This window comes from Lepisosteus platostomus, chromosome 12 (assembly GCF_059453375.1).
Source record: "Lepisosteus platostomus isolate fLepPlt1 chromosome 12, fLepPlt1.hap1, whole genome shotgun sequence".
NCBI lineage: Eukaryota > Metazoa > Chordata > Actinopteri > Semionotiformes > Lepisosteidae > Lepisosteus > Lepisosteus platostomus.
The window spans coordinates 14,444,670-14,472,151 of NC_142622.1; the positions used below are offsets into that span (position 1 = coordinate 14,444,670).

General features: G+C 35.3%; 1 protein-coding gene and 1 long non-coding RNA gene across 4 annotated transcripts; one reads left to right on the forward strand and one right to left on the reverse strand.

Moving 5' to 3' along the window:
* Positions 1-214: 214 nt before the first annotated feature.
* Positions 215-9,450, reverse strand: LOC148651132 (iroquois-class homeodomain protein irx-4-B-like). Of its 2 annotated transcripts, XM_088601043.1 has the most exons (6): positions 9,318-9,450; positions 5,279-5,435; positions 4,440-4,691; positions 3,463-3,569; positions 1,992-2,305; positions 215-1,444 (listed from the first exon to the last, which is right to left on the reverse strand). In XM_088601043.1, exons 2-6 carry the CDS (start codon positions 5,321-5,323, stop codon positions 723-725), a joined length of 1,440 nt encoding a protein of 479 aa, XP_088457169.1. In that variant the 5' UTR covers positions 5,324-5,435; positions 9,318-9,450; the 3' UTR covers positions 215-722. The 2 variants fall into 2 exon arrangements, with proteins under 2 accessions (XP_088457169.1, XP_088457167.1); XM_088601041.1 differs by lacking the exon at positions 9,318-9,450 and having other exon boundaries at positions 5,279-5,674.
* LOC148651133 (uncharacterized) lies at positions 2,101-16,217 on the forward strand. Of its 2 annotated transcripts, XR_015925667.1 has the most exons (5): positions 2,101-2,205; positions 7,081-7,332; positions 11,465-11,606; positions 12,855-14,798; positions 14,862-16,217. It is a non-coding gene; the product is annotated as an uncharacterized LOC148651133 (long non-coding RNA). The 2 variants fall into 2 exon arrangements; XR_015925666.1 differs by lacking the exons at positions 12,855-14,798; positions 14,862-16,217 and having other exon boundaries at positions 11,465-11,729.
* The last annotated feature ends 11,265 nt before the right edge of the window (positions 16,218-27,482 follow it).

The window sequence follows — 27,482 nt, forward strand, 5'->3', positions numbered from 1 at the left end:
AACTACATGTTCATGTCACACAAAGGTGAGACATGGCAAATTTATCGACTCTGATGGTAAGCAAAATTAAATAAAGACAGAGTAGTTATATGGTTTACAAAATATGTGCATTAGTCATTACTCGTGCGCTTAATGAAAAAAGACATGTTTTACTCTTAGTATTTACGTTTCAGGACCAAGGATAGTTAATTTTCATAATTCAACCAGACAACACTTGTACCTCCGAAACACACCATTTATTTCAGTGAACATACTTTGACATACTGTACCCTTCCAATTTTAAGAAAACTAGTGCAGTTGTGTATTTTTAATCTTTTTTCAGCAGTGATACTCTCGAGCGTCATTGGCTAACAATGACAGAACTCAGAATATTCAGGAAGATATTTTTAACATTTGCATGCTGTAAAAGAAAAGAAGAAAAATTAAAACTTGTTTTGTCTTTGTAAACGTTTTTTTTTAAATGTAAACTTTCATTTATACCTCTACATAGGTTTACGTGCTTTAAAACGAAAATAAATACTTTTCACACTGATCCCTTTTGGGGATTTTCACTAGTGAAATATTATCAATATAACAATGCATAAGTACCCCTTGACTAATTAAATATAAATGTGATTCCAACATCCTTGACAGAAAAGTGTCATATTCAAATTACACATCTCGTTTTAGGTTTTAAAGAGTACATCCCAGAGTGTTTTATTATATCTCAAAGCGAAATTTGGTTAAGAGCAGAACATTTTGTTTCCCGTTTTAGGGAATGTCATATTGTCTTTGTTTGATTCTTGGAGCTGTAAAGTAGAAACGTGTCCTTTAATTACATTGTTAGCATTTCCAATTGAACGTCCCAGAGCACCTGTCTCCAATATAGAACCTTTGGTAGTCGCCCAAGAAACTGTGGTGTTGGTTAACGCTTGATTCAAAGTGCTGTGCCTAAATAAAGGGTCATGGAAAACCCCATCCACCCAGTTTCTGAGAGTGGTGACTGGTGAATCCTGTTGTCTGTCTATAACATTCACAGGAGATGAAACCGCAGGAGAGGATGGGATGACCTGTTGACATTTGAGCATGCACGATGGATACTCAGTTTGGTTTAAAGACGTGGCAGTTTGCGCCAGCGACCAGATTCTTGGCTTGCTGTCTAGTATTTGGTGGCCTTGTGGGAAGCATGCTTTTGTCTGCCTCCCGCTTGTAAGGTCGTGTTCACAATCTTCTGAAGACGTTTTCAGACAGCTTTTATTCAATTCCTGATTCTCTTCAATAGAAGCTGGTATGGAGATCTTTAAGGGTGTTTCTTTCAGGTGATCGTTCGGACCATCAGTTGTCCTCATATGGGTGTTCATGTGAAACTGATTCTTCAACTCGCATTCGGAATTCTCCGACTCAATAGCATCAAAGTCATCTAGATCACTTAGTTGCAGGTCTTTATCCCCTCTGCTTCGGTTTTCTATATCAGAAAAAATAGTAAACAGCAAAAGTTTAATTCAGAAAAGATTAAGCTCACTGCTTTTGCGGAGAACTGCGCTTTGAAAACATACATGAAAGCTTCGAAAATGTATCCTATATATAATAAAATCCTCGCAGTTCAACATAGCCTAGTGACAATAAACACGTTCAAAAACTATAATAGATGTTTCATAGAACACTGTTTTAGCCTTACAAAAGCCACAGTAGAGGATATTAAGCTAATTATTTAAAGGTTTAGGAACATAATTTATGTATAGGCTTAGTTACAATTTGCTTCTGCTTGAAAGTTCATTAAGACATAAAATCATATAACGATGGAGGTTTTAAAATACCATTAGTTCAAATAATAATAATAATAATAATAATAATAATAATAATAATAATAATAATAATAATGTGATTATGCACAACGTGTAGGTAAGGTACTAACTGTGACGGTACATAGACGTTTACATTATCATTATCTCTTTTCTATACGATGGAAACAGATGTCTGATCAAACATATTATAGAAGAAAGAAAGCTAACCATCGTCAGTCTTTTCACTTTTTATGTGTTCCTCCTGGGACAGCTCTTCTTCATCGTCATCGTATCTCTTATCGTCTGAACATTTGTTACGCGGAGGCCAGGTCATTTTATTTTCCTTCTTCAGTCTTCTCCTGGCATTAGCGAACCAGGTGGAGACTTGTGTGAGGGTCATTTTGGTGATGATGGCGAGCATGATCTTCTCTCCTTTAGTCGGGTAAGGGTTTTTCCTGTGCTCCTGAAGCCAAGCTTTCAGAGTGCTTGTTGTTTCACGAGTAGCATTTTTCCTTCTTGTTCCTCCGTCCATTGTGCCATACCTAAATCCAACAAAAAGAATGGCTTTGTAGAATTCTATTTTGGTCCTGACAATCTACTGTATATCAGAAGAATAAAAGACCTTGATGATTATTTTTTTCAAGTAATTGTCGAGAAAAGTGGTGTTTAGTTAATTCAAATAAGAACAAATGTTCTTATTTGATGTTCAAATGTTCTTAAGAGGTCCCCGAAGGATTTATGGGGGGGGGGTACTGTACTGTATATTGCGTATTATTGTCACGCACTGTAAACTGAGTTAAATTCAGTATAATGATGTAAGATATTTCCAAATTACAAAAGAAAACACAGAAAACAGCCGGTGTGAAAACTGCTTGTGTGCTACAATCCTCAGGTATAAAAGCACCATGGTCGCATCTCTTTAAGACTGTAGTCAGTAGTATTGTTTGACTTTACTCAATTACCTAATTAAAAGTAATTGTTTTTTTCACGACTCAAGGGAACAGATATTTATATAAAGTAATTTTAACCTAGCTTAATTGCCTAATCAGGTATTTAAACAATTTTATTACTGGTACAAGCGCTTTCTTACTGCAAAAAATGTAGGCCTTGTATGAATAATTAATGAACATCAGTAAATTGTGAGGAATGGTCTCACTGAGCAAATTGGCTTAATTCATTATTTACCAAATGGGAAGGGAGTAAAATTCAGCAGGCTGCTCTGCACCTTTCAGATATATCGTTATTCTTCTACATTATAGCAAATATTTAAGAAGTTAGTCATGCATTTAGCGTGTTTCAATTATTCAGAACGTTAAGAATATTATCGTGGTATTAGGTCCTAATTCTTTTAAGGTGAAATAAGGTGGAAGATTGTGGGTTTTGTCTTGGGCGGGTTCTTGCTTTATGCTTGTAAACAAAGTTCTGTACTCATATCGCCAATAAAATCCCGCGCTGCATAAATGAATACACATATACATTGCTGTACATAAAAATCTTCACCAAATTATTATTATTATTGTTAATGAAGACGTTTTGATGTTGTCTTCATTGATTAAAATGGACATAGAAAGTTTATTGTCAACTGTTTTTGGAACATATGCACTAAAGTGGCACGGACCTCTGTTGTATCAGATGTATTTATGCAACACTGCGATCTTAGACATGGTCTCTCTTTTGCTCTTTATATTATATACTTTACCTGTCATACTGATACTGCCCCAAGGCAGGATCATAAGGATAGTAAGCGGCAGCCTGTGTGATCCCCGCATGCGCAGAGGCTGTTCCCTCTTTTGTGTCAAATGTACTCTGAAACATGCACGAACATACAACTGGTGAGGCTGTTTGATAGTGATCTTCAAAGTCATAGACAAGACTGTATCTGCCAAAAGTATTAACGTGAATCTCAAGAGAACCAACACATCATAAATAACAAATCATAATGTACTTAACACAGCTGTGTTCCAGTCTTCAGAATACGTGAATAAGTACATGAACAAATACAATTAACCAGTAAAAGGGTGCATTTTACTTTTACACAATCGTCTTCAAATAATGTATCCCACATTCAGTTTATGTAATTTACATGACGTACATTCATATGTAGTTATAAAATCGTTTTTTAGACTTTTATCAACATTGTTTGTAAACTGTTTCCTATTGAGAATGTAATTTCGTTTACGTTCAGATGTGTATTTTTTAATATCACACTAACAGCGAATTATAATTCAGTACGCCATTTCAAGACAGCGAAATATAAAAAGAGAACACATTTTTTAAAATCTGCGTAGCTCCACGACCTTTTTGAATAAATACTGTGTTTAATTTAATTAAACCCTTCAATATGGGAAAAATGTTTCATGAAGTTCTTCTTAAAGAGAATTGACGTTCATCCACTGAAATTTTACAATAATTCAAAACGAGCTGATCGGTTGTCACCTGTAATCCAAGCCATAATTAATTGGTCGACTTGCCCTGACAATGCAGCGGTACAATTGCCAATTAGTTCAAACTGAATAAAGCCGCTGTTGAGGCTGAAAAGATAAATCACAACCATCAAACTGCAACGCATTTGATTGAAAGGAGCACTTTGTGGAGGACAAGAGGTGTGACTATGTAAGCTCTAATTGGTGCTGATATAATAATCAATGGCTGAGAGAAGATCAGAGAAATGCTTACCAGGGAGTAGAAAGCTGACGCATCGGTGCCATAAGTGACATAGTTCCCATAGCCTTGACTGCTGGTGTAGGGGTTCCCATAGACACCAAGAGCCGCTGCAGAGTTAAGCTCATGTCTCGCAGTGGCCAGAAGCCTGCTCTCGTAAACAGGACAATAAACTGGCGTTTGGGCAGTGGCTGCCACGCCGGATTCTGCCAGAGTTCTGCTGCTAGATTCGCAGCAAGTAGTTAAGGAATTGGTGGTCATCAGGAACTGTAAGGAAAATAAACACCGTAACTTGGCAGGCTGTTTTATTCATTGTTGCAAAAATAAAAGGTTCTTATAAAATGTCAGTAAAATATGAACGCAGCATAAAATTATGTTCTAAAGCTTGAATGGATCACACTAGATATAAGTAAAACGCGTAAACTAAACGAATAACCATTATAATTTTGAAACGATCTGCCCTACGGGGCTATCTATATCCCCCAAAAGGCAAAGAACTGTGGATCACTGCCAAAAAACAGTTGTATAGCACTCCAAACCATTCTACTGTGATTTCTTGTTTATACAAAACACTTTGACATTAAGATGATGTGTGCACAGATAAAGATATAAAGCACATAGACTGTTATCTCGAACCCCCACAACATCGCAAAAGGTTCTTTCGCAGTTTTCGAATCACCTTTATCTCTGAATGAACACAGGTATTACAAAGTCCTCTAATGTTATACATTGTTTGAAACGGGACTTCACGAATCATTTTCTTTTTCCTCAAAGTGCCGGTAAAGATATCGAAAATCAATAGTGCCTTAAATTCAACTGAAACTCCCTCTGATAATCAATAATGTGAATCTTACCTGGGGTGCAGACGAGTAAGGATATCCAAATTGTGGGTATGACATGGTAGAGAGATCCCAATATCCAGAAATAAAGAGAGACGGCTGGTCTCCACGCTATTGCAGCCTTGCTGTGTTTCACTGTACCAATTGATTGGTAAGCACAGTCTCCTAGATGCTTATAGGGCGAAGCAGAATACCATATTTAATTTGTTAAAATGCTTCTCCAACGGGTTTCAAAAATGCATCAGTTATCTTTGGTAGGTCCTAAACTCTTTTTAAGATGTAATCGCGTGAGAGTGCAATGAAACACGTTTGCCCAGATTAATCACTTTGATGTCAGAAATACATATTTTGCTTTATAAAAAAGTAGTATAAAACACGTCAGCCCAGATGCACGTTGTTTTAAACACCAGTGACTCTGACGTCAGATGAATCCCACTCAAAATGACCAGACAAACTTTAATATGCATTCCTAGGGATAAAAATCGAAGAAGTTAATATGAATAGGGGAAAAGGTTTCTAAGGTTTTTTTTTCTTTTTTTAGGAGGTGTGTGCGTGTGGGGGGTGGTAGTGGTTCATGACGGACATAATTAAATTAACCAAAGCTTTGAGGAAATGCTAGGCATAACTTATCCCAATTTAAAACTACTCGACATAATTAAGCAATGATTTTTCTTTGAGTCACTGAGGGATGGAGAACACGTTTAATTAGAAATTAATTAATGATCAGCTGCCTCACTCCGCCCTATTGTAATAATTAGTCTCAAGTACAAATGAGGCAAACGCAGTAACACAGAGACCAGTAAATCTTGCTGTAAGATTTGATTAAAAGAAGACACTGACTGAGGTTAACCCAAAACCAAAAAACATTTCCACAGCAAACGTATCTAGAAACATGCGACGATGCTAAAAGCAATAAATGTAAAAGTAGAAAGCATGTATCAATCTTTAGCATTTATTTAAATGTTTAGATACGAGCCTTTATACAGCCTAAATGTTCTGAAATGCGTCCGTAAATTTTAATTATTAATGTTTGGCTCTGGTTGCTACAATGATTATTACGATGTTTTCCTGTAAAGTGTCACGTAAGCGCCCTAAACGGAAAGAACAAATCTCACATTTTGACACAATGCATTATAGTAATTTATATAGACTATCCACCAATATACGTTTTCCTCTGAAAATACAGATTTAATGTTTTCCATCACCTTTTCTATGCACAAGCACATTCACACCAAACATTTCAGATGAATACAAACTTGCATACTGTATATTAAACTAGCTAAAGCTACGCAATCTGCCAAGCTCTCATGACAATTGAAAAAAATAAAAATAATTTGATAATTGCTATTGTTATACTTGTTAGGCATTTGCAAAGCTGAAACGATATAGGGAATGCATTATACTGTAAAACTATATAATGTGGCCTTATTTATGCTTGTTTCTGTAGTTCTTTTCTATGACATAAAACATATACTGTATTTGGTTTTATTCCCTAAAAGTGTCATTCTCCTAAAATACGATTTATTAATTACAGGGCTCTCTAAACAACCCCTTACACGACGGTAAATTCTTCTAAAAATCAGTTACTTGCATTTATGCTTTTATAATGTAAGCAGTATACTGTATCAAAGAAACCTGGAAGGCGTTTCAAACAACTTTAATTCGCGACCTACATGAAATAACTCTTTTTTCGTAGAGGTGGTGAATGTGTGTAGCTCCATGGTGTGCTGACTTGCTTAGAGAATCCCGGGTTCAGACATGTGAATAGCCCCAGGGTCACACTCAAATTAATGATGATGTTCTCCTCTTTTCCCCAGCTGGAAGACTGCCTGCAAGAAACGAATCTGCCTACACTGACAGCTCGATTGAGGGTGATTGATGACTATCTAGAGACCAGCCAACATAATATAATATCTGCTGCATAATTGCTTTCATTTACAGATGAAAGTACTTGTCCCCAAATTAAGTTAGGTTACATGAAACAAGTTGTTGGCATTTCGAGGACTCTGAAAAATAATGAATGCGCTGTAAAATTAAAATTAACCAGGCACTTCAACGCTAGAATACCCGTAAGTAACGAAAATGAACGCTATACAGTACGTAGGTCAAATGACAATTCCAGGTCCTTGCCCCATTTTAATCTTAACTCATTTACTTAATGAACTCCTAAAAGTTTAGCTAAAATATTACGGAGTGAAGGGAATTGATGGTAGGGGTTATGTCATTACAGTATGTATTTAACTAGGTTATTCTTAGGTGTCTTTGGTTTCTTTATCTGACAGCGTTTACTGGAACATGCTTCCTCCCCTTAAGTAAATCAAATATAAGCTTTTTTTTTTACAGTCATACAACAAACTAAACACATTCTGTATTTAGTACGATCAGTTAATCAGATTTAGAGATAAAAGGGCAGTTGTACATAAAGACTGCTTTTTAAAATCCAGCCTTGCAATTTGCCCAGGAGATGTCTCTTGTGTTTTCTGATGTAACGGAAGATAAGTGCCAGATAGTGACACAGGGAGCACATGAGAATACTCCTCTTGTTAAGACCAGTGCACTTTAACAGGCTTATCAGGATTTGTTTTTATTACGTCTTTCATAAGCTATTGTTTAGCTTCTTAATATCATTTACAACAAGTTGATAATTTGAATTGAATTTTCAATTCAGTACAATATCATCGTTAAAGCTACAATATGCTAAGGGTATGCAAAACTAAAGTAATCCGTTACTATAATTATTTTTAAGTAAAACGGGACAAATACGTTAGACATCAATTACATTTTGCATGCAGTTCTAGTTCAATAAACACATAGAAACCAGTAAATACGTTTTACAACCCATGGTCTATAATAATAATAATAATAATAATAATAATAATAATAATAATAATAATAATAATAATGTCAATGAGAACCTTTATACACCTTTATTGGATAATATAATATTGTGTAAATATTCTAACTGGGTTAGAAATTATCTTAAAATAAGACATCAAGAGTACTAATTACAACAGCAATTGAATTAGGCTTATTAAAAATAAGGAAGCATTAATATATCACACTTTCATGAAATTCTCATTTTCGAAAATATGGGTTAATTTAACAACTGGATAAAATGAATCTATGAAATGGATGCCTTCTTTCAAGTATGTAGCGAATCGAGGTATTCTGTAGCAACGTGATTGCTGTAGCTTTGATAGACAGGTTGAGTAAGCGATCTTGTCTACATAGGCTTTTTGTATACATTTTCATTATCCCCCGCTTTGTTGGTGTTATTGGGTCTCCATGAAATATTTAGATGCACCAGTATTTGCTTTTAGAATAAAATGAAGATAGTAGTCTCTTGGAGTTCACTCAGTCTTGTTTTTCTTTAAAGATTAAAAGCCAACTTGTCACTTTTAAGATAAATGCTGAGGCTACTGCGCTTGCTTAGGGTTCAGGAATAAACGAGAACACTACTTGTATTTAAAACAGTTTTCTAAACAAACATAACACTTTACGGTTTTTCACGAAAATCGACACATGAATTTAATGGGAAATAAGTGAAGATAACTGCGCTTTTCATTTTTAATTACTGTAAAGTAAAGCAGTTGACAAGACCCACGCACAAACACAGACACACGCCTCTGCGGGAATTCGTGGCCTGGCCACCTGTGTTCATCACAGATCCAGCAAATTACAACGTGTCGTTGCGTCACAAAACATAAATTGATCATCAATAATGCATAGCTACAGTTGGTTAAATCAACACCTCTTCATAAAAAGGTAGAGACCGACTAACTCTAAGCTTCGCATGCAGCTCTGCACACATCCCATTTTGCCTTACTAACTATAAACTGAAACTGAAGCATAAAATCTGTATGTGTAAACACAATTGCGCACGCTTTGGACATTTTTAAACAATGTGGAAAATTTAAACGACATGAATTTACTTTTTACATTAAACACAGATTCAATTTATTTAATTTATATTAAAGACGAGAATGAAGACATTTCTGAGAGATGTTATAATATGCTGCAAAAAAAGTATTTCTAAGCATATAAAGTCCGTTACCTGTTAATGCAAGCTTGAGCTAAAAGTTATAAATGACATTTTCCAGGACCACTATCACTTTTACTTCTTTAATGAACCAATTCATTTTGGAGCCTGCTGGGAAGTAAAGCAAGCATTGCTGTCCACACAGTAGCCTACACTCTTTTGCTGTATTCTGAAAACGCGGCTTTAGTCCCTGGTACTCAACGCTCACTTTCAGTTAACTCCTGTGCAGCTCTGATGACGTGTCACTGAACTGTAATGATTATTCCGCTTCTCAGTGACAGATACTTTACAGATCTCACGTTTTTATAGTTCAGATAAACTTCGGAACGAACTTTTCGAAAACTTGAGAAGTTGTGTATTCAACAAAATCAGTTTTGCCGTTTGTGACTTTAACATTTCGGACTGAAATGTTACTGTAAACTGTACAGTATATCCTAGAAATCCCTGGAATGTTCCTCAATAACTTTATATGAATAAACCTACCTTATCAAGAAAAGTACATTTTAAATTGCATTATATAACTGCTTGTTTTTTTTAAAGGGTTATGCTAATATCACTGGAGATTTAAAACCTGTCATGCGAAACCTTAGGTTGAACTTATAATAATTCATAAAACTTCTGCTATACCATTGTTATTGCAGCTACCCTGTTATGATTCCAGCTAATAACTGAACAGTGGCATTATCATTTTATATTTACAGACTAACATGACATGACTAACATGAGAGATAATTTAAGTGTAAAAACAAAAATCAAAGCTGATGTTTCACGAATTGTCAAAACGTCAACTGTCAAAACGTCTAATAAAACTGAAATAAAGAAGAAGAAAAGTCAAACTTTAGATTTAAAAAGTTTCTGCAGTATATGAAAACAGGTTTATAATGTTGGTTTATAAATACACAGCATGCTGTTTCAGTTGTAAAAACATAATTCAGTTTTAGATTAACCGAACCGACATAACCCATTAGTGATTTGCTCTAGTATTACATATTTATGCTTCCAGATATTAGTCTACCTACATGTTACTGTACTGTATGTACTCGTGATTTTTTCTTTCATTATTGAAGATATTCTGGTGTACTTAAAAAAGAAGTTCAGACATACAAAGAGCCGATACTTTCACTGTGTTGGAAAACGTGGAACTCATTTTCTTTCATTTCTGTGTTGTATAATAACGTAAACATACCATTTATCGACAATACTGTCGATAAACTCAATACTCTCATTCAACACCACATTCCACAAAGAACCTATTTACTGCTTTTAATTTGAACGTATACTTATGTTTAGGGTGATTTTAATTAATCGAAAGCTCATAAGCAAGACATCTCTGTGGATAGATGCGTTTGTGTTTGTAAAGTGACTGAGTGTGATACAGAGAGCTTCTGTTAGTATGGTAGATATGTCTTTGCTATGTAGTGCTATTTAAAGCTATCTCTGGGAGTCTGGAGTGACATTAACTAACCTTTACTGAATATAGGGCAAATCAACACTTCTGCGCTTGCAGTTGTAAGTTGTCAGTCAACACACAGCCCGGCTATTTTATCGTTCTTTATTTTACAGATGTAACAGAAGTGAATGCTCCTTCCATGAAACACCTCTAAGACTTTAGCACTGAACACGTCTGAAAGTTTTAAAGGATCATACAAAATATATTTTCCTGTACATTGTTTTAAATGCTTTGTAATGCAGAATACCTCAAACATCAATTTCTTACGATTAGTCTGTATATACAGTAAACATGGTTTGTCGATTGTGAACATATCCATTTATACGGATGAGTTTCCAAGCAACGTGGTCTATCAAACGATGTATCATGCAATTACATTACCACAGTGGGCAAAATCCAGGTCTAGTGCATACAGTACCTATTATGTCTATGATGTTCCCCAGAAAAAAATAAATCTAAATTTATAAGTAAAGACAAGGTAACCAATGTAAGTAATATGTTATTTTTTATTGTTTTAGAAATAGATGTCTGAGGTACTTACACTTGTTGTAGGACTCACCATAGCTCACTGCTTACAGAGGTTTTACAACCTAGGATTTTATGGAGTGCTTCCATGCTATCACTCACTTGCACCCAGTGGGACTTATGTTTCTCAAGTGCATTCCATTTTCCTAGTTGAGGTTTATAACTGACTCCCTTTCTGTCTTCACAGCACCAGGATCCTTCTTTCCTGTTCTCTCTTGGTTACTATGGTTGTAAGGAAGAAAAGCTCCTACTGCCTTGTCTTTGAGGACTTACTTTCTCCAGGATGCTCTCAGGGCTTTTAAAACTCTTTGCAACCTTGCCTTGTAGAGGTATTTTCTCCTGGAGATGTTTCTTTATTGTCTTGAAGCTTTCATTGCCAATGCCTTTCTAACTAGCACTTAGTTAATGCTAACTCCAGGCTGGAACCAAATTAAATCAAGAACAGACTATTATGTGTCTCTGGATTGGTCATCATTCGTAGAAAGAAGAGTACAACCCATTTGGGACTAATTACAGTATATTACATATGCTCCAGTGTTTTATATTAAAAATCATAAATAAAGTATGAATCTATGTTGTTTTAATAACCTTTAAGTACAACATTTGGTTATACAGGAGGTTATATATAGATTGACAAAGTGTGACACAGCAGAGTCATAATGGAATCTTTGAAATAGGCAGGCCTCAAATTAACATAAAAGTGCAGCTACCTGTATGAGGTAAAACCTAAGAGCTTTTTATTTACAGTGCCAGAAATAAAACCAAACAGCTACAAACCAAAACAAAAGAAAAACGCTCGTCTCAAAACCAAGTCTCTCACTCTCTGAAACTCTTCACAAACTCCAGTCTCTCTCTTATGAGTTATTCATAGGATCCTTAATTCCTTGGTCAGTTGATTCCTTCAATTTTGCCTTTAGTGAATGTGCATTACATAGGCTCTGCCCTCTGTCACCAGACAGCAAGCAGATCAACCCTGGAAGCCTCTGCTTCCTCATTTTTATACTGTCACCTGACCATTTATCATCCAACAACTGGTCAGGTGACTATGGGCAGCAGCTCATTTGCCACAGCATTTTTGGGAATGTAGTGGCCATCTTGCCTGAACCTACTACTGTATGCCTTCACAAAAGGTTATGTGAAATAATCCAATGCCTTAGTAACCTCTTATTAAATGACTTCAATAATCAGTTGCTTATTACCATCTTGTAGGTAATATACTGTAGGTGTTGCACCTTTACTTTCTTTCGACTTATCACAACAGTTAAAAAATGTGCCATTTTAATTTAAAGAGGGACTTCAGTAATTTATGGTAGTGTGCTTTTAAAATCAGTTCAGTTCTACTTTTTATGTGACATAATATATTTTGCATTATAAGATTCCACCTACAATAGTTTGGTTTGGTCAAACATACATAATGAGTCCAATCCTGAGAAAGATACAAACAGATACAGTACATCAATACCTATGTCAGGTTTCTGGCATTCTCATAGATAAGATCTAGGAAAGTTAAAATTACTTGTATTTATATTAAATGTTCATTCCATCCATCCATTTTCTAACCGCTGTATCCAATACAGGGTTGGGGGAGTTGGAGTCTATCCTGGCAAGCAATGGCGGTAATGCAGATACACAATGGCAGGGACACCAGTCACAGAGAATACACAGAGACAAATACACTCACACCAGGGACAGGAGCCAATTAACTTACCAGTATATCTCTGGACTTTGGGAGGATATTGGAACACCTGGAGTAAGCCCACACAAACAATGGAAGAAAATACAGATTCCAAACCCATCAGTTCCAGAATTAAACCCAGGGCCCCAGTGCTGTGATGCAACAATGCTAACCACTGCACTACCTTGATGCCCACTTTAATTCTGAAGAATCTCAAATGTTTTCCACAGAGGAGGGTCTAAATTTCCACTGAAGTGCAGGGCCGACTCAGAGGATATGCGATAGCCATTATAGTTCAGCAGACCAACTACATAGAAGATTAGGTAGAGACCTGAGAAATCATTTCACCAAATAAATCAAAGGTTTAGGAAGATTGTACAAGCCTGGAGTACATTTTAGCTAGGACAACAAGGTTAACACACCTAATCGTTTGAAAAGTGCCATGGGATTTAAAGACCAAGTAGTCAAGACCTTGGTATTCTGTAATATCTCAACTGAATGATTGCACCTCTAACACCAACAGCACAAGTTGTGCATTTGGAATTTACTGTTGGTAAAGTAATTTGCGATTAAATCAAAGAAAAGTGCATTATACAACTAAACAATTAGTTGTTTGAATGATAAAGACCATTTAATGTATAATTTCCTTTGATAATAACATAGCATTTCAATCTTTTATCACATGCATATGTACACAATTGGCCTTATGATCAAAATTCACCTCAATTGCTTCTTGTGGGAATTGAACCATCTAAGTATATTAAATGGTCTATAAAGGTCAAAGTCTGTAAGCATCTGCCATATAGGAATATCCTTGGAACACAGGATTTGAGCACCTTGGTTACCTGTGCAGTGGAGCAGGCCACAAACGCAATTTTAACATTTGCATACCAAGAAAATATATATTTCAAATTAGACAAGGAAGGAAATATTTAATTTTTAGATATGTTTACTATGAAATATCTTCTTGGCTATAACATACTGTACTTTGCTGTTATCACTGTTAAATTATTGTGACACATACAGTGTGTGGGTCTTTAAAAATTGAATAATCTCAAAAGAACCAAATGATCTACATTAGAATAGCCTCCTTCAATTTGCACTTATTATGTTTTTAAATGGAATAAGTTATCTTGAACTTCATGCAGGTCACTAATCAGTTAATTTTGGAAGTACGGTCCAACAGATCTTGTCAACTTAATAGTCTTCTCCAGGAGATTATATTACTAATGATCAATAGAGGAAAAAGTACAGTATATGGTCAATCTGTTAAGTTAAAGTATCTGACAAAAATCTCAACAGCAGGTAATGATGCTAGCCTACTGTGTAATGGTCTTTTGCAGAATTTAGGTCAACAACCCCAAAAATGTTCTGTTTTTTAAATATAATTCAGTGCCATGATATCACAAGGACATTCAGGATCATGTAGAATATCAGTATGATGTGTTCAAAATGATTTTCTTTTTCTTACCAGATGGATTTAAAGGTCTTTAAAATATGAAAAAGCTTAATTATTTATCAAAATGTGAACAATGCATGACATGGGGAGGCAAATCTAAATGTATTTAATAAAAATGCAGAATGCACCTGCATAGTTATCTGACTTTTCCATTAGGAATACCATACATAAGCATGGAACATACAAGCTATTCTTTCATAAGCAAATGGAAGTGCATATTTTGTCATAAAGCAATAACATTTTAAATACCAAAAAGAATGAGCATTTTTAAGGTAGACTTTCACTCAGTATTTCTCTAGTACAAGCGCATTACATTTACAGTCCCACTGTGTTATAAGTTGTTCTTATGTTTTTCTTTTCTACTTTGTTCTTGGAATGTACGATGGGGTACTGTAGTATCACAAGTTTCCCACATTTGTTGGCTTACTATCTTGTCTCCATTTTTGAAAGGTTCTGAATCTCTGAAATATTTACAAAAAATATGATCACTTTAATAAACAATGCATCAGAGTGTGATGTACTCTGTTGTGAAATAAATCTCAAATTCTGGGGCCCTGGGTTCAATTCTGCACATAGGGTGCTATCTGTGTGGAGTTTTTTATGTTCCCTCTGTGTTGGGAGGAGCAGGTGCTCTTGTTTTTTCCCACATTCCAAAACATTCTGGTAGGTTAACTGGTTTATGGGAAGAATGGCCCTAGATGTAAATGTGTGGAGGTCTGTGTTTGTGTCTCTGTGTACGCCCTGTGATGGTCTGGTGTCCCATCCAGGGTGTGTCCTGTCTTGTGCCTTCATCCTCTGGTTCATCACTACCTTCTTGCAACTAAGCAGTTACTGAAAATGGAGGGACACAATGAGAAATAAGGAACTGGGGTTTACTAGTTTAGTTTGAAAAAATTGAATTAACCATTCTAACATTAATTGATTTTGATAACCGTTATTGTGGAAAATAAGTATATAACATTAGATGGCACTTAATTTAATACTTTGCTGGGCAAATTGAAATCCTTGTTGGACAGTATTGACTTTCTGAATAACTGAATGTTGCATAATGCATAATTGGATAGACATATTTTTATATGCTTCTTTGGTCATGTGTTTTCTTTACTGAGAGGCATTAAAAAATACAACATATAGATATTGGAAACAATAACATTTTGTGCTTTTGATTCCTCTCATTGAATTGTATACATTTTAGAATATAATTTAACATACAAATTGAATTTATATATACAGTACAGTATATATGAATCATATTTATTAGAGAGTGTTTACTTTTAAGTTACATAATGTGAAAATTGACTTAAGCTAAGCAGATTTGGTGGAGCACTATTAATAAAAAACTGCTTATTGCTCTGCAAATGAAATATTCTTTGATGATTAAAGCACTCCCGATCACAAAGATAAATGCCTTTCTTACAATTTTATTAACACTTTGCCATTGAAGTCTTGCACAGATTTCCTCAAAATAAATTAAATTTAGGATGAATGTATGGCAGTACAAGAATTGTTAATACATGGAATAGTTCATACAACCACACTGTTCAGGACAGCACACTAGGGACCTTTAAGAAGAGATTGGACAAGGTGTTGACATTCGATATCTTGTATGAACACAAATAGGCTTTAAAGGCCTGCTGTTCTTTATTCTTTTCATGTTCTTAAAACATAAGAAACTGGCACTGTGTTTCATTCAAATTGGGAACAATTATCTGCAGGAAATTATTTTTTTATTATCAATATATTTTGAGTAATTAAAAGTAATTGTCATGCTCTTTTAACAGTTTCCTGAGCTTTGGATTACTGAATGAAATTCGTAGTAGTCATAGACTTGCTATTTTTACAGTTCATTACACAAGCTTTCATTACTAGAATGTTGTTATTATATTAATATTATATACTGTATATTATTACTTATTGTAGTTCTTGTAACTTTCACTTCATTTCAGAACTGTCAAATCTTTCTTAGTAATCTTTGTGAAGAAATAATGATACAGAATTTTATTCTTAATTGTTATGCGAATGAATGTATTTAATTTTAATTCCCGTGGTTGTACATTTGTATACTATATGTGACAAGAGCCGGTCCAGGCTCCCATGAAGCATAGTTCTGGACCCTGTGCAGACGGTATAATCCGGAAGTGATTGGAGTAGGACAACAGGGAGGAGACGACGAGGATCAGGGCAGGTTGACAAACAGGGGGGCGTGACGACAGTGAACTGGTGCTCGGGGGGCATGGCCATGGCAAACAAGTCCAAGAGAGTCTAGGGGGAAATCTGGGGTGAAGTCCAAGGTCCTAATCCGAGTGATCCATCTGCGACAAAAACAAGATAATGATAAAAACTGTAATGGGATCTGGTACAGGGACAGGGAAAAGAACAGGATGGCGAAGCAAGGCGCTCTGAGCCCCGCACTCAGCTGGGTCAGGACGCCGGTAGAAGGCCTATGCCCTCAAGCTGCAGATGTAGGGCGACTTGATGGTAGGCGGGCCTCCTAGCAAAATGTGAAAGAGCCGGAGCGTCCTTAAGAGGAGGGATTACAATCATGACACTATACAGTATATCTAACATAAAGTTTATGTAAATGTATTTAAACAGAAATTAACTAGAAATTTAAACAATGTAATAAGTTGAATATCTTTTTACTGCTATCAAAAATAAAATAAAATCCAACTTTTCTATGCAATAGGATTTTATGAAAAAAATAAAAAGCACTTTATATTAATTACCAATTATCTAATTGTATATGAAACAACACATCATTTCCTATAGAATTAGTATTGAATTTTGTTTTCTCAACCATTACATACAATGTACAATTTGTGCTAAGCAAAAACAAAGTGGATATAAATCATCTACTCTGAGAAACTTCAATTGACTTTGAGGTGCCAAAGGTATTTATTGTGCTTACTAACTATGGCTGAAAAGAATACATAAAATAAATTTTACATTGCTGTGCTGCATTACTTTTTCTTGATTTAGAATTTTTTAAAGAAGCTTTAATATTGTTAAATAAAAGTTGCCGCAGAGGAAATGTTGGTCCCAGAGACATTTTTAACCCAGATAGCACACAAAATAAGGTTGATGCTAGTATTTGGTTGGAAAGGTTGTCAAACAGCAGGAGGACCTAATGTCTGACCAGTGTTCTGCTGACTAAGCTGGCTATCATCTTTGAGAAAGCCTGTTCCATTTCTTCACTCTTAACAAGAGAACTTAGCTGTCTAAGAACAATATATGAGCAACAGCAAAATAAATGTTAAATATTTTGTCAAAGGGTGTCATTTACTAGCATGTATAAAATAAGGAAGAACAAACATTTCAAGGCTGAGGAACAATATGGGAAAAGTAGCCTTGTGCAACATTGTAGAAAATTACTGTTTTTGGTTAGTTAGCAATTATATGTTCTTGCTTTTCTATTAAGGAACAATTTGTAGGAGAAACATGGAGATGCAGTAAAAGGAGACTGTACTGTACATGTTATCAGACATCAATATACTAACAGAATTATTCAGTTATAAAACTATGTTTGTCACATTTTAGATTATGGTATATCTTCTGTATAAATAGAAAATGTCCTTTATAAATTTACAGATTTTTTTCTTCTTTCCCAGCATACTGTACAGTAGCGATTCTGAAAATATTCCAGGAAATACGAAACACGTTCAGGTTGTCATTAAGTTAAGATTTTAATTACGCTGTGTGCTAAAATGAAACACACATCCTTCAGAGTTATTGTTCGGATAAAAACAGAAATTTAATAGCGAAGCAATTCTAACAGCATGCATATAACTAATCCTTCTATTTAAAAAATAACATAAATGAGTAATTGAGATCTTTTGGGGGCTATTAACTTTTGACCTGAAATTTAAAATGCATAATTGTTTTCCTGAAGAGTTAACAAAAATTTGTGAAGGAGCATTACTGTATGCACTTTGTTACATACTGTACAGTACTGTGCAAAGTACTGCGATTGACGGGTGTCTAGTTCAGGGTGTACCCTACCTTGCACCTACTTCTTGCTGGGATAGGCTCTGGCTCCCCTACAACCCCAAATTGGATTAAGCGGTTAGAAAATGGATAGATGGATGGATGGATTGATGGATGTATATTATGCAGTGTGAAATGCTGCATTTACATTCCCATATATTTATTTGTTACCTCATATTTACTGAAGAAATATTTTCAGAAAAATATATGTAATTATTGCTAAATATAACCACATCAAATAGTTCATGGTAATAGTAATAATAATGCTTTTATCTTAAATACATACTTGGTTACCAATTTAACATTTCTATCTAGTTCCAATATATCTTTTGTTTTAGCTAAAAGCTTCATCAGACATAACTGTATTTTGAAGAAAAATAACTGTTATTTAGCTCTAAAGCACATTTTTTGCACTGCTGCTTCTAAGAGGCTTAACATGTTGTCGTTCACTTTACCTGCATAATTTATAAAAGAAGACAATGCATTCTCACTACACATTGTTAACTAGCTTCAGGTGTTCTCTGGCATATGGTCAGGAGTAGAAACACCACTAGATACTAACAAAAAATAATAGATTTTATGCAGATACCATGTTTACAATGTTGTTGGAAAGACTCTAGTCCCAGGTTTCAATATTTCCTTTAAAAACAACATTAACCTAGGGATACTGGTTATTCTTTTATTTAGTATTTAGTTATTTTAAATAGAGTACATTAAATTGTGAAATACTGTATGAGAACAAACAGAAAAAAAATGTTTGTTATAATAATCCAAAATGAGTTACTTCTTACTGGATATAGCTGAATAATAATAGCAGTAATGGTAGTAGTGGAGCCTAAAAAGATACTACTGTGGTTGTAAAAATAAATGTCATCAAGAGTGAATTTTTAGTCACTGCACTGCTTGGTCTACATCTTTTATGTAACACTGTCAATATTAACTGCAACAGCACTGAAGACTTTGTTTCTTCAAACTTGGGCTTACTTTTCTCATATGTTTTTCAGTATTCTTTGGAAATAAATTACATAAACAAGACAGACCTCAGTAAGGTATTGTTAATGACATTATGGTTAGTTCACATTACTTATCTCTGAAATCATGTATGTGGTAAATGTTTCTGCCGGGACTGTAAACTGGCCTCACACCTATTTTTGTCACCCCATTTATACATCTTCAAGAAAAGTTACAAATGAGGGAAAGACATTCAGCACATACACCATATACAGTAGGATAATTTATAAACCATACAGGATAAAAGAAAACTGACAAATAAATAACAAAAACAAACTTTTCCTTAAAGTAGGACATCTCATTTGCAGTGAATAGAACATTTAAAAAGTCAAAGATTTGGTCTAGTGGTGTGAGTGGCATACTACTTTATTCAGTGACCTCATAGGAAAGACATGGAAGTTTCTTTGTGGAAAAGTCATGTCATGCTCATAACTGCCAAAGATATTCCAATTTGACTTGCCTGTTTTCTATGCTGGGGAAATAAAAAAAAAAATGTGCAAAAAGCCACCACATGTTAAATAGATATTAAAATTGTATAGTTTTAATACATTTAGGTAAAAATATTCAAATGCATTCTTGTTTTTTTTTCTGTGATTGAAGGAACTTGTGATTGGATTTCCACATGCTGCCTCCATCTGCTGTGACTATGCTATCCACTTTGATATTAACATGGCTCTTTCATTAGAAAGTAACCCATTTACTGGTTTATATATAAAATAAAATGCAGAATGAAACAATAAAATGCATTCCAGAAAGGCAAAACCTATTTCTATTGTGTTCAGTAGGTACATTATGAATAAATAATTAGTTAAGTGCCTAGACTACATCAGCCAACTAATCACTACCTACTACACACATTATATACAGTATATATTTTTAAAAACTTAAAAAGCACAGAAAATAAAACTGTCAGGCCTTTTAGTGTTTATGCATGCGTGCTTCTTTCAGAATAAACATTAGAAAAAAAGGCATACATTCAATATTAGACATGTAAATATGTGCTTAAGACAAATATGTACAATATCTATTCACCTATTTAATGGTGGTAACAATATTCTTCAAAACATATGAGTTCTATTTCAAAGTTTTACATTTTGTACTATGTTTATACTACTGTACTTTAAATACAAATATCTCAACTCCTTTTCCTATGGAGCAATTCAACAAATTCTTAAATTACTACCTGACCATAAACATTATCCATTCTAAAGAAAATTTATTTGATTAACAACAACTGAATAGTTTAAAACCTTGTTTTTTAACCATCATCATCTCCAACCATCAATTGAACAATGACTGAAAAAATTAAGGTTCATTGTAATGAACCTTTGCTACAGAACTGTTTTTTTTCGCACTAAATATTTTATATATCTAAAGTTTTTCTCTGTTGTTCTATTTCAGATTCTCTGGTCATACTCTCCAATGTTCTGAAAAAATGTATTGCATTGAATTTATTTTGTGTGTTTGTTTGCATCAAATACAAATGCAGAAGAGACCACAATAATTCAAACTTTGATGTATTGGTCCGTCCTGTAAAATGAAACATCTTTAAAATAAATGTCTCATCCATGGTTGAACATGGCAAGTGGACTTAAAACTTATCAAGTCCAAACTATCCTAGGGAGGCTTTAGGCCAGATAGCAACTGGGACGTATACTCTTGCAGTGACACATTTAATTTTTCAATGGTGCCTTTTATTTGTAAAGCTTTGCAGATAACATATCTATTCTATGAGAACTCTAAATTGACTAAACAGATTTAAATTTATTCAAAACTGTGCCAATGTAGTTTAAATCCACATAGGTTATTATGAATGGTACAAGGTAACTCTATGGGAATGCAAAAGCTGTAGTAATGCAATAATCGGAAGTTCTTAACTGAAGTTCCTGAGGGGTAACACCTTTAGCTCTGTATACATATATGTCTTGCGCACACCTCTTCTCACATTTTTGTTTAGAAATTCGGATGTGTAGTTTGAAAAAAAAAACATTCCTCTTTACTATGCATTTACAGATCTGCTTGTAGGACATTCAAACTCAATCAAGAATCTCTGGCTTCTCATAATCAGCCTGCTGTTTCATCTTCCTCTGCTCCCACTTCTTTCCCATTGCATATCCTATTATTGCAGTTCCTGACATCAAAGATTAGGCTCTAGCAAAATTGCAAAGGACTCCCTACAAATTGTTGTTTTCTCTCTCTACTACCTGAGATCCATAACAAGCAACCTCTGTTGTCCAGCATACTGTACTTCCTTCTCCTGCGATGACCACCATGTACTGTAGTTGGATGCCAGTTAGGACCCATTGGTTTCCCCCACTACCACCCCCAGGACCTTCCATTCAAGCTTGTCTCCCTCCTTCTGTTGCTCTTGACATTCCCTCTTCACAGTCCAGCTCAGTGTTTCATATTCAGTGTCTAATATTCCTTCTGCTCCTGCTGTTCCTGCTCCCTATTTTTTTTCCTAATCCTACAGTTCATTAATTTAATATCTTCTTTCTCCTGCGGTCTCTTCTCCTTCTAACCCTGTTTCTGCTTCCAAAGTGGACCAAAGTCTACCCCTGCTATTCCTGATGCCATCTTCTCGGCTCTGGGTCTGTCCAACATCCTTAAAGTTTAAAGCTCTTAATATCTAGCTTCTATTTTTAATGTTACGTTTGCATTCAATCCTGAATTCCTTCTTCTCGGCCTCTGCTGCTCCTGATACCAATTCCTTGGCCCTGTCTGGCGTCCCACCTGCGGATCAGTTAGCAGGTGTTCTATGGGTTTTGATGTCTGCCTTTCCATACTGTTCTCTCTGTCTCTCTTTCTGCATTGGTGGTTTTTGTGGTTCACTTGTTTCTTTCTGAGGATCTGGCCAGGAGGCTACCCTTTAAAAATATGGATTAAGCTGAAACTTATTATACTTAGATACTCAAGCATTCACAACACATCTAATTCTTGGATGGCATTATTTCTTTCCATATTTTGTTTAGCTATATCAGCACATAAGTTCCTAAATAATCTGAATCTTGATCTTGATCTTGAATACTTCTGTTACTTTTGTCTTGTTTCTTGTAAACATATAGTGTAGAAATAGTTTCACTGCTGATGCACACAAATATTACACCTTTCACAAGTTTCACTTGAACCATTAACAATGATTTTTTAATTTACTTTAAAACCTGTATTTTGGAAATACACATTCTTACAGTTTTAACTCTTTTAAATAAGGGAATATTTTATCAGAAAGTACCAGTAAATCTTAATGTAACTGCATCTGTCTCCGTTTTGATAGTGCACCAGAGTTTCTGCCAGATATTTGCCAATCCAGTAAAGAAAAATAAAACCAAAAATATTCTCTAATTTACTGTTCAGTTTTGAAGAATAATTAATTTGAAAATGTAAATACAATTAATTCACATCTGCTCAAGTCCATATTAAGTCCATATTATTAAAACCATTCTTTTGGGGTCTTCCCCATTGACTAAACCAGTGCCCACCCAAGTGGGTTGAGCTCTATAATCATGGGTTTGAGTCTGGATCTTGTCACCAGCAAACTGTGACAAGTATTTCCCAAGGGGGTGTGCATATTTAGCTGACTAGTGTATAGGGTAAGAACCTGCCAGCCAATGTCCCCGGCTGTCGGTCACACAGAGATCCCTGCTTCCTTCCAGCAAGTGAGGTTGCACTATTTTTGGTAAGGGACATGCCTCTCCTCCAATTGGTGCTGAACTTCCAGTACAGGCCTGTGTTACCTGTAACAAATGGGTCCAATGTGGTTAGGATAGTGGAGGATGCTTATACTTCTTCAAATGCTCACCTTAGCTGTGGAGTTTCTGTAGATCCCCCTGCCATTCACAGTAAACTTATGAAGATTTCTAGGGCATAATTGAAGAACAAATCTATAGTGATTGGAGAATGTGTAGTCATTTAGAAAACTCTTTAAGAACCTCATGAAAAATGAGGATCTGTCTATAGCTTAAATTTATAATGGTGACAAAACAGAACTATTTCACATTCCCTAACTGAAAATACACAGGTTCAAAATCAAGAATATAATACTCATGGCCACAAAATAAGTAACAAAAAAATCTGTTTTTCATTGGTACTTTAAGTTTCAATATTATATGTCCATCATTAATGGGCAGCATTTTCCCCATTAGACTGTTAAATGGAGATATTATTGTAATAACTTAAAGAAGTGCCCAGGAGTCCAGAGGGCTTACTGTCACTCACGGGCAAGAGAGCCCTGGTTGACTAATCCCATCCCTTGATTGCGGAACTTGCACCTGGGAGAGTGCCTTTATCAGTTGAGATGAATTCTAAATGTTCACATGAAAATTGATGTTAATCAGGAACAAAATGCCTGTGTACATGACTGTCACACAAAGGCCTGAGGAAGGCCAAAGTAGGTCCATTTTATAACGGAATGGCTCCACCACAAAAACACTCAAATAAAATAAGTGCAGTTTATTTATAGTGCTCCCAGTCCCCCACACCAGAAAACAAAACCCCAAAAGAAACAAAACTAATTCTTCAAATGAAGATAAATCCTCCTTGTTGCTTTCTCTCTTTTCAGCCACACTGACATAACAACAACCAACAACCAACAACCAACAACCAACAACCAACAACCAACAACCAACAACCAACAACCAACAACCAACAACCAACAACCAACAACCAACAACCAACAACCAACAACCAACAACCAACAACCAACAACCAACAACCAACAACCAACAACCAACAACCAACAACCAACAACCAACAACCAACAACCAACAACCAACAACCAACAACCAACAACCAACAACCAACAACCAACAACCAACAACCAACCCCCTCTTAATCTGAGGAGCCATCTTAAATAGCTTGTAAGCCCCTCCCCCTCTGGAACAAACCATTTCTCCAATTCAATGCATGGTTTTTCCCATCTCCTTAAATAAGCCTTGAGAAGTGGGGTTAGGTTTGGCCTTCTGTGGCCACCATAGGCTGACCCACCCTGGAAGTACTGATACCAAACAAACAGTGAGTATCATCCATTTTGAGAGTGCTTTCCATTCACACCACAGTACTCATTCATACCTGTGTTTAAGTTAATGAATGTATATTAAATTAGGTATGTTTATGTATGTTAATGTATATGAATTTAAGTAATAGCAGTTACTAGTCAAGCCCTGAGTGTGCACTCTCAGGAACTTATCTAGCAACTGCTCAATGGAAGGTGTATGAATATGTAGTTCCCGTACTATCTGTACCTCGTGACAGGCTCCTTGTCACAATGACATTACAAAACAGATGCAACAAAACGTTTTAAATCTAGACTCTGAAATGACTGACGTTAAATGGCATTCTTATCAATTCCATAAATGGCAATTTTATTATTGATGGACTTCAAGTCAGTACAATTACTTAGGTCAGAAATCTTGTCATCCTTACCTCTTACCCATTGCAAACGCGGACCTAGGAATATTTTAGTCATTTGTTTCTTTCCCAATCCTCTCCCAGTAGGTGATCTACTGCACACTGATGTGGGCTGATAGTACAGTGTTAGGCTGCATTGGATCCAGGCTTTTCGTTCAGCCCTTTCTTCCCCCATTGGTCACAGCAACAGTAGGTCCCAACTCTCAGCTACCCTTAAGTCCAATTGGCTGCTGTGTCTGCCCCTGACTCCTCCCCTCCAAACTTTATCCCTGAGATGTTTTCATGGTTGAATCTGTGCTTGAAATGATCTGGTTAAGGGACCTTATGGAGATAGTAGTATTTATTCTGAAATCATATGAACCATTATTATTGGTCTCAGATGCTATTCAACTAATTTTGTTTTGTGAAAGTAATTTTGTGCTCCTAAATTAAGGTTTTCCACAGTAGAATGGTAGAATGGAGGTTAAAATACTTATGCAACTATGATTTTTTAAAAATTTTGTAATTATTGAAATTAATGATTGTATCTTTCCTATTCAAGTTTCACATTTCTTACTGCATGAAAATTTGCTTAGACCTTTAGTCTGTCTTCTATGTGATAATAAGGAGGGTGTGTAACTGTTGTATTGTGCAATGCTATGCACAAGGAGTACTGTACATAATATATAATATATACCATATACTGTACTATCAATCCTATAAAAATGAAAACTAAATATACAGAACAGTACAAGGATTCAAAACAACTTTTTTGTAAATTTTCAATACACAGCAGTATGAAGTTTTACCATTCTTATGTGTAGAAAGTCATTGAGGTCAGAATTCCTCATCTTTCTTGACAAATTTTAACAACATCAAAGCAGAATTGACCTCCACTGTACATGTGTTCCGAGGGATAGCACCATAGGAAGTGCAGCCTTCAACACACATACAGATATGACACTGTCAGGGTGTTGGTAAATAATATCCTGGTTTTACTCTTAGTAGGGTCTAAATCCATGACCTTTGGTTTATAGGTGTGTGATCCTTGGTGAACCACAACAGAGGCATATTATGAAAGCTTTTAGAGGCCTATGCAATAATTGATTTTTGATGTTGCAATGTAATCTATATTTAGTATTATGAAAGGAAAATGAAGAAAGAATATATCAAAAACTTCAGGCACCTTTCCAAGTGTTCTCTTTATACACTCCAAGATGAACTGTGAACTGACATTCCAAGAATCAACTTGTGAAGAAGTTTTTGTTCAATGGACTGTAAAACTGAGATGTTTGTTTATTCAAGGTTAAGGTTCCTAGAACTTAAGTATTTCGAAACAGTTATAAATCCATTTTGCATGCCTCAATGCAGAGTATAATATTGTTATTTTTTCAAATAATTATGTAATGAAAATGTTACCATTTTTATTTGCTTTCTGTGTCTTGGGAAGGCAGAATATTCACAGTTTATCAAAAGTTCAAAGAATCAACAAAATACACAAATCTTGTCAGCATTAAAACTAAGCATATACTTTATGCATTAATTTAAAATGAAGATTTTAATACATTCTTTATTTTTCATATGTACAACAGTATTCGCCTTAATATCAATCAACATTGGTCTCAGCATATACTGTATTATTTGTATTTCGTACTGTTTGCACAGAGGGATCACTTTAACTGTAATCTCCATTTAAATAAAATACCATGATAAATTTGGCATAGGATAATATACTAAAACCATCTAAAGATCTAATTACTAAAAAAATATATATCTTTGTTGCACAAAAGCTAATGTATACCTGTTTGTCAAAAGATCTGCAAATCAACATGACTAAACATTTGATTTACATTCAATTATGATTAAATCTTTTGGATTATTTTCTGATACATTCAGAGTATTCAAAATGTTTACTTGCAAAACTTGCAAAAATTTGTAGCTTCTGTTGGCAGCATAGAAACCATTATCCATGAACATTTTGCCATGTAATTTGGTTTAAAGTACATATACTGTATGTGTACACTAAAACATCAACTGACAACATATCCACCAGGCTCTTTTCAGTACTGGTCCAGTAGAATTAGTCTCTTAGTCTCTTGTAGGCACAGGTTAACAAATGGAACCCTGAGACCAAGACTCTGTCAAATCAATTGAATTACCTGATGTCTACTATACAGAATGTCTCCCAAAGAAATGTGCCACTATCTCCCAAAGCAACTCTGATGGTGAGATTGTCACAAAAAGTCTGGACAAATATTACGATCGGCTTAGGAGTCACCGTAGGAACAATATTTGTGATGTTTTCAAAATGTCTATACAGTAGGTGGTTTAGATCTAAAAAGAGGTTTCTTCTTATATTTATGATAAGCAGGGATCTCCCCTGTTTTCATTTAGTACTTTTGTATGATGATTAAACTAATTGAGTATCTCAGAATGGCAAACACATCTAGCTAATCTGAATGCAGTGAAAATATTTGTCATGCCCTCTGCAGCAAGAGGGTGCTCCTACTCGGTCCTGTCCCTAGTTTCCTGTGTTTTGCTGTCCTTCCAGTGTCTCTCTCTCTGGGGCTATATATTTCCGGGTCACTCATTCATCTTCGCTCAGCATTGAGGTTCGAATGTCCTGACACCCGCCTAGCACCAGGTCGCCCCACGTCTGCTGCCTGAGGGCTTTGGTTTCTATACAACTCC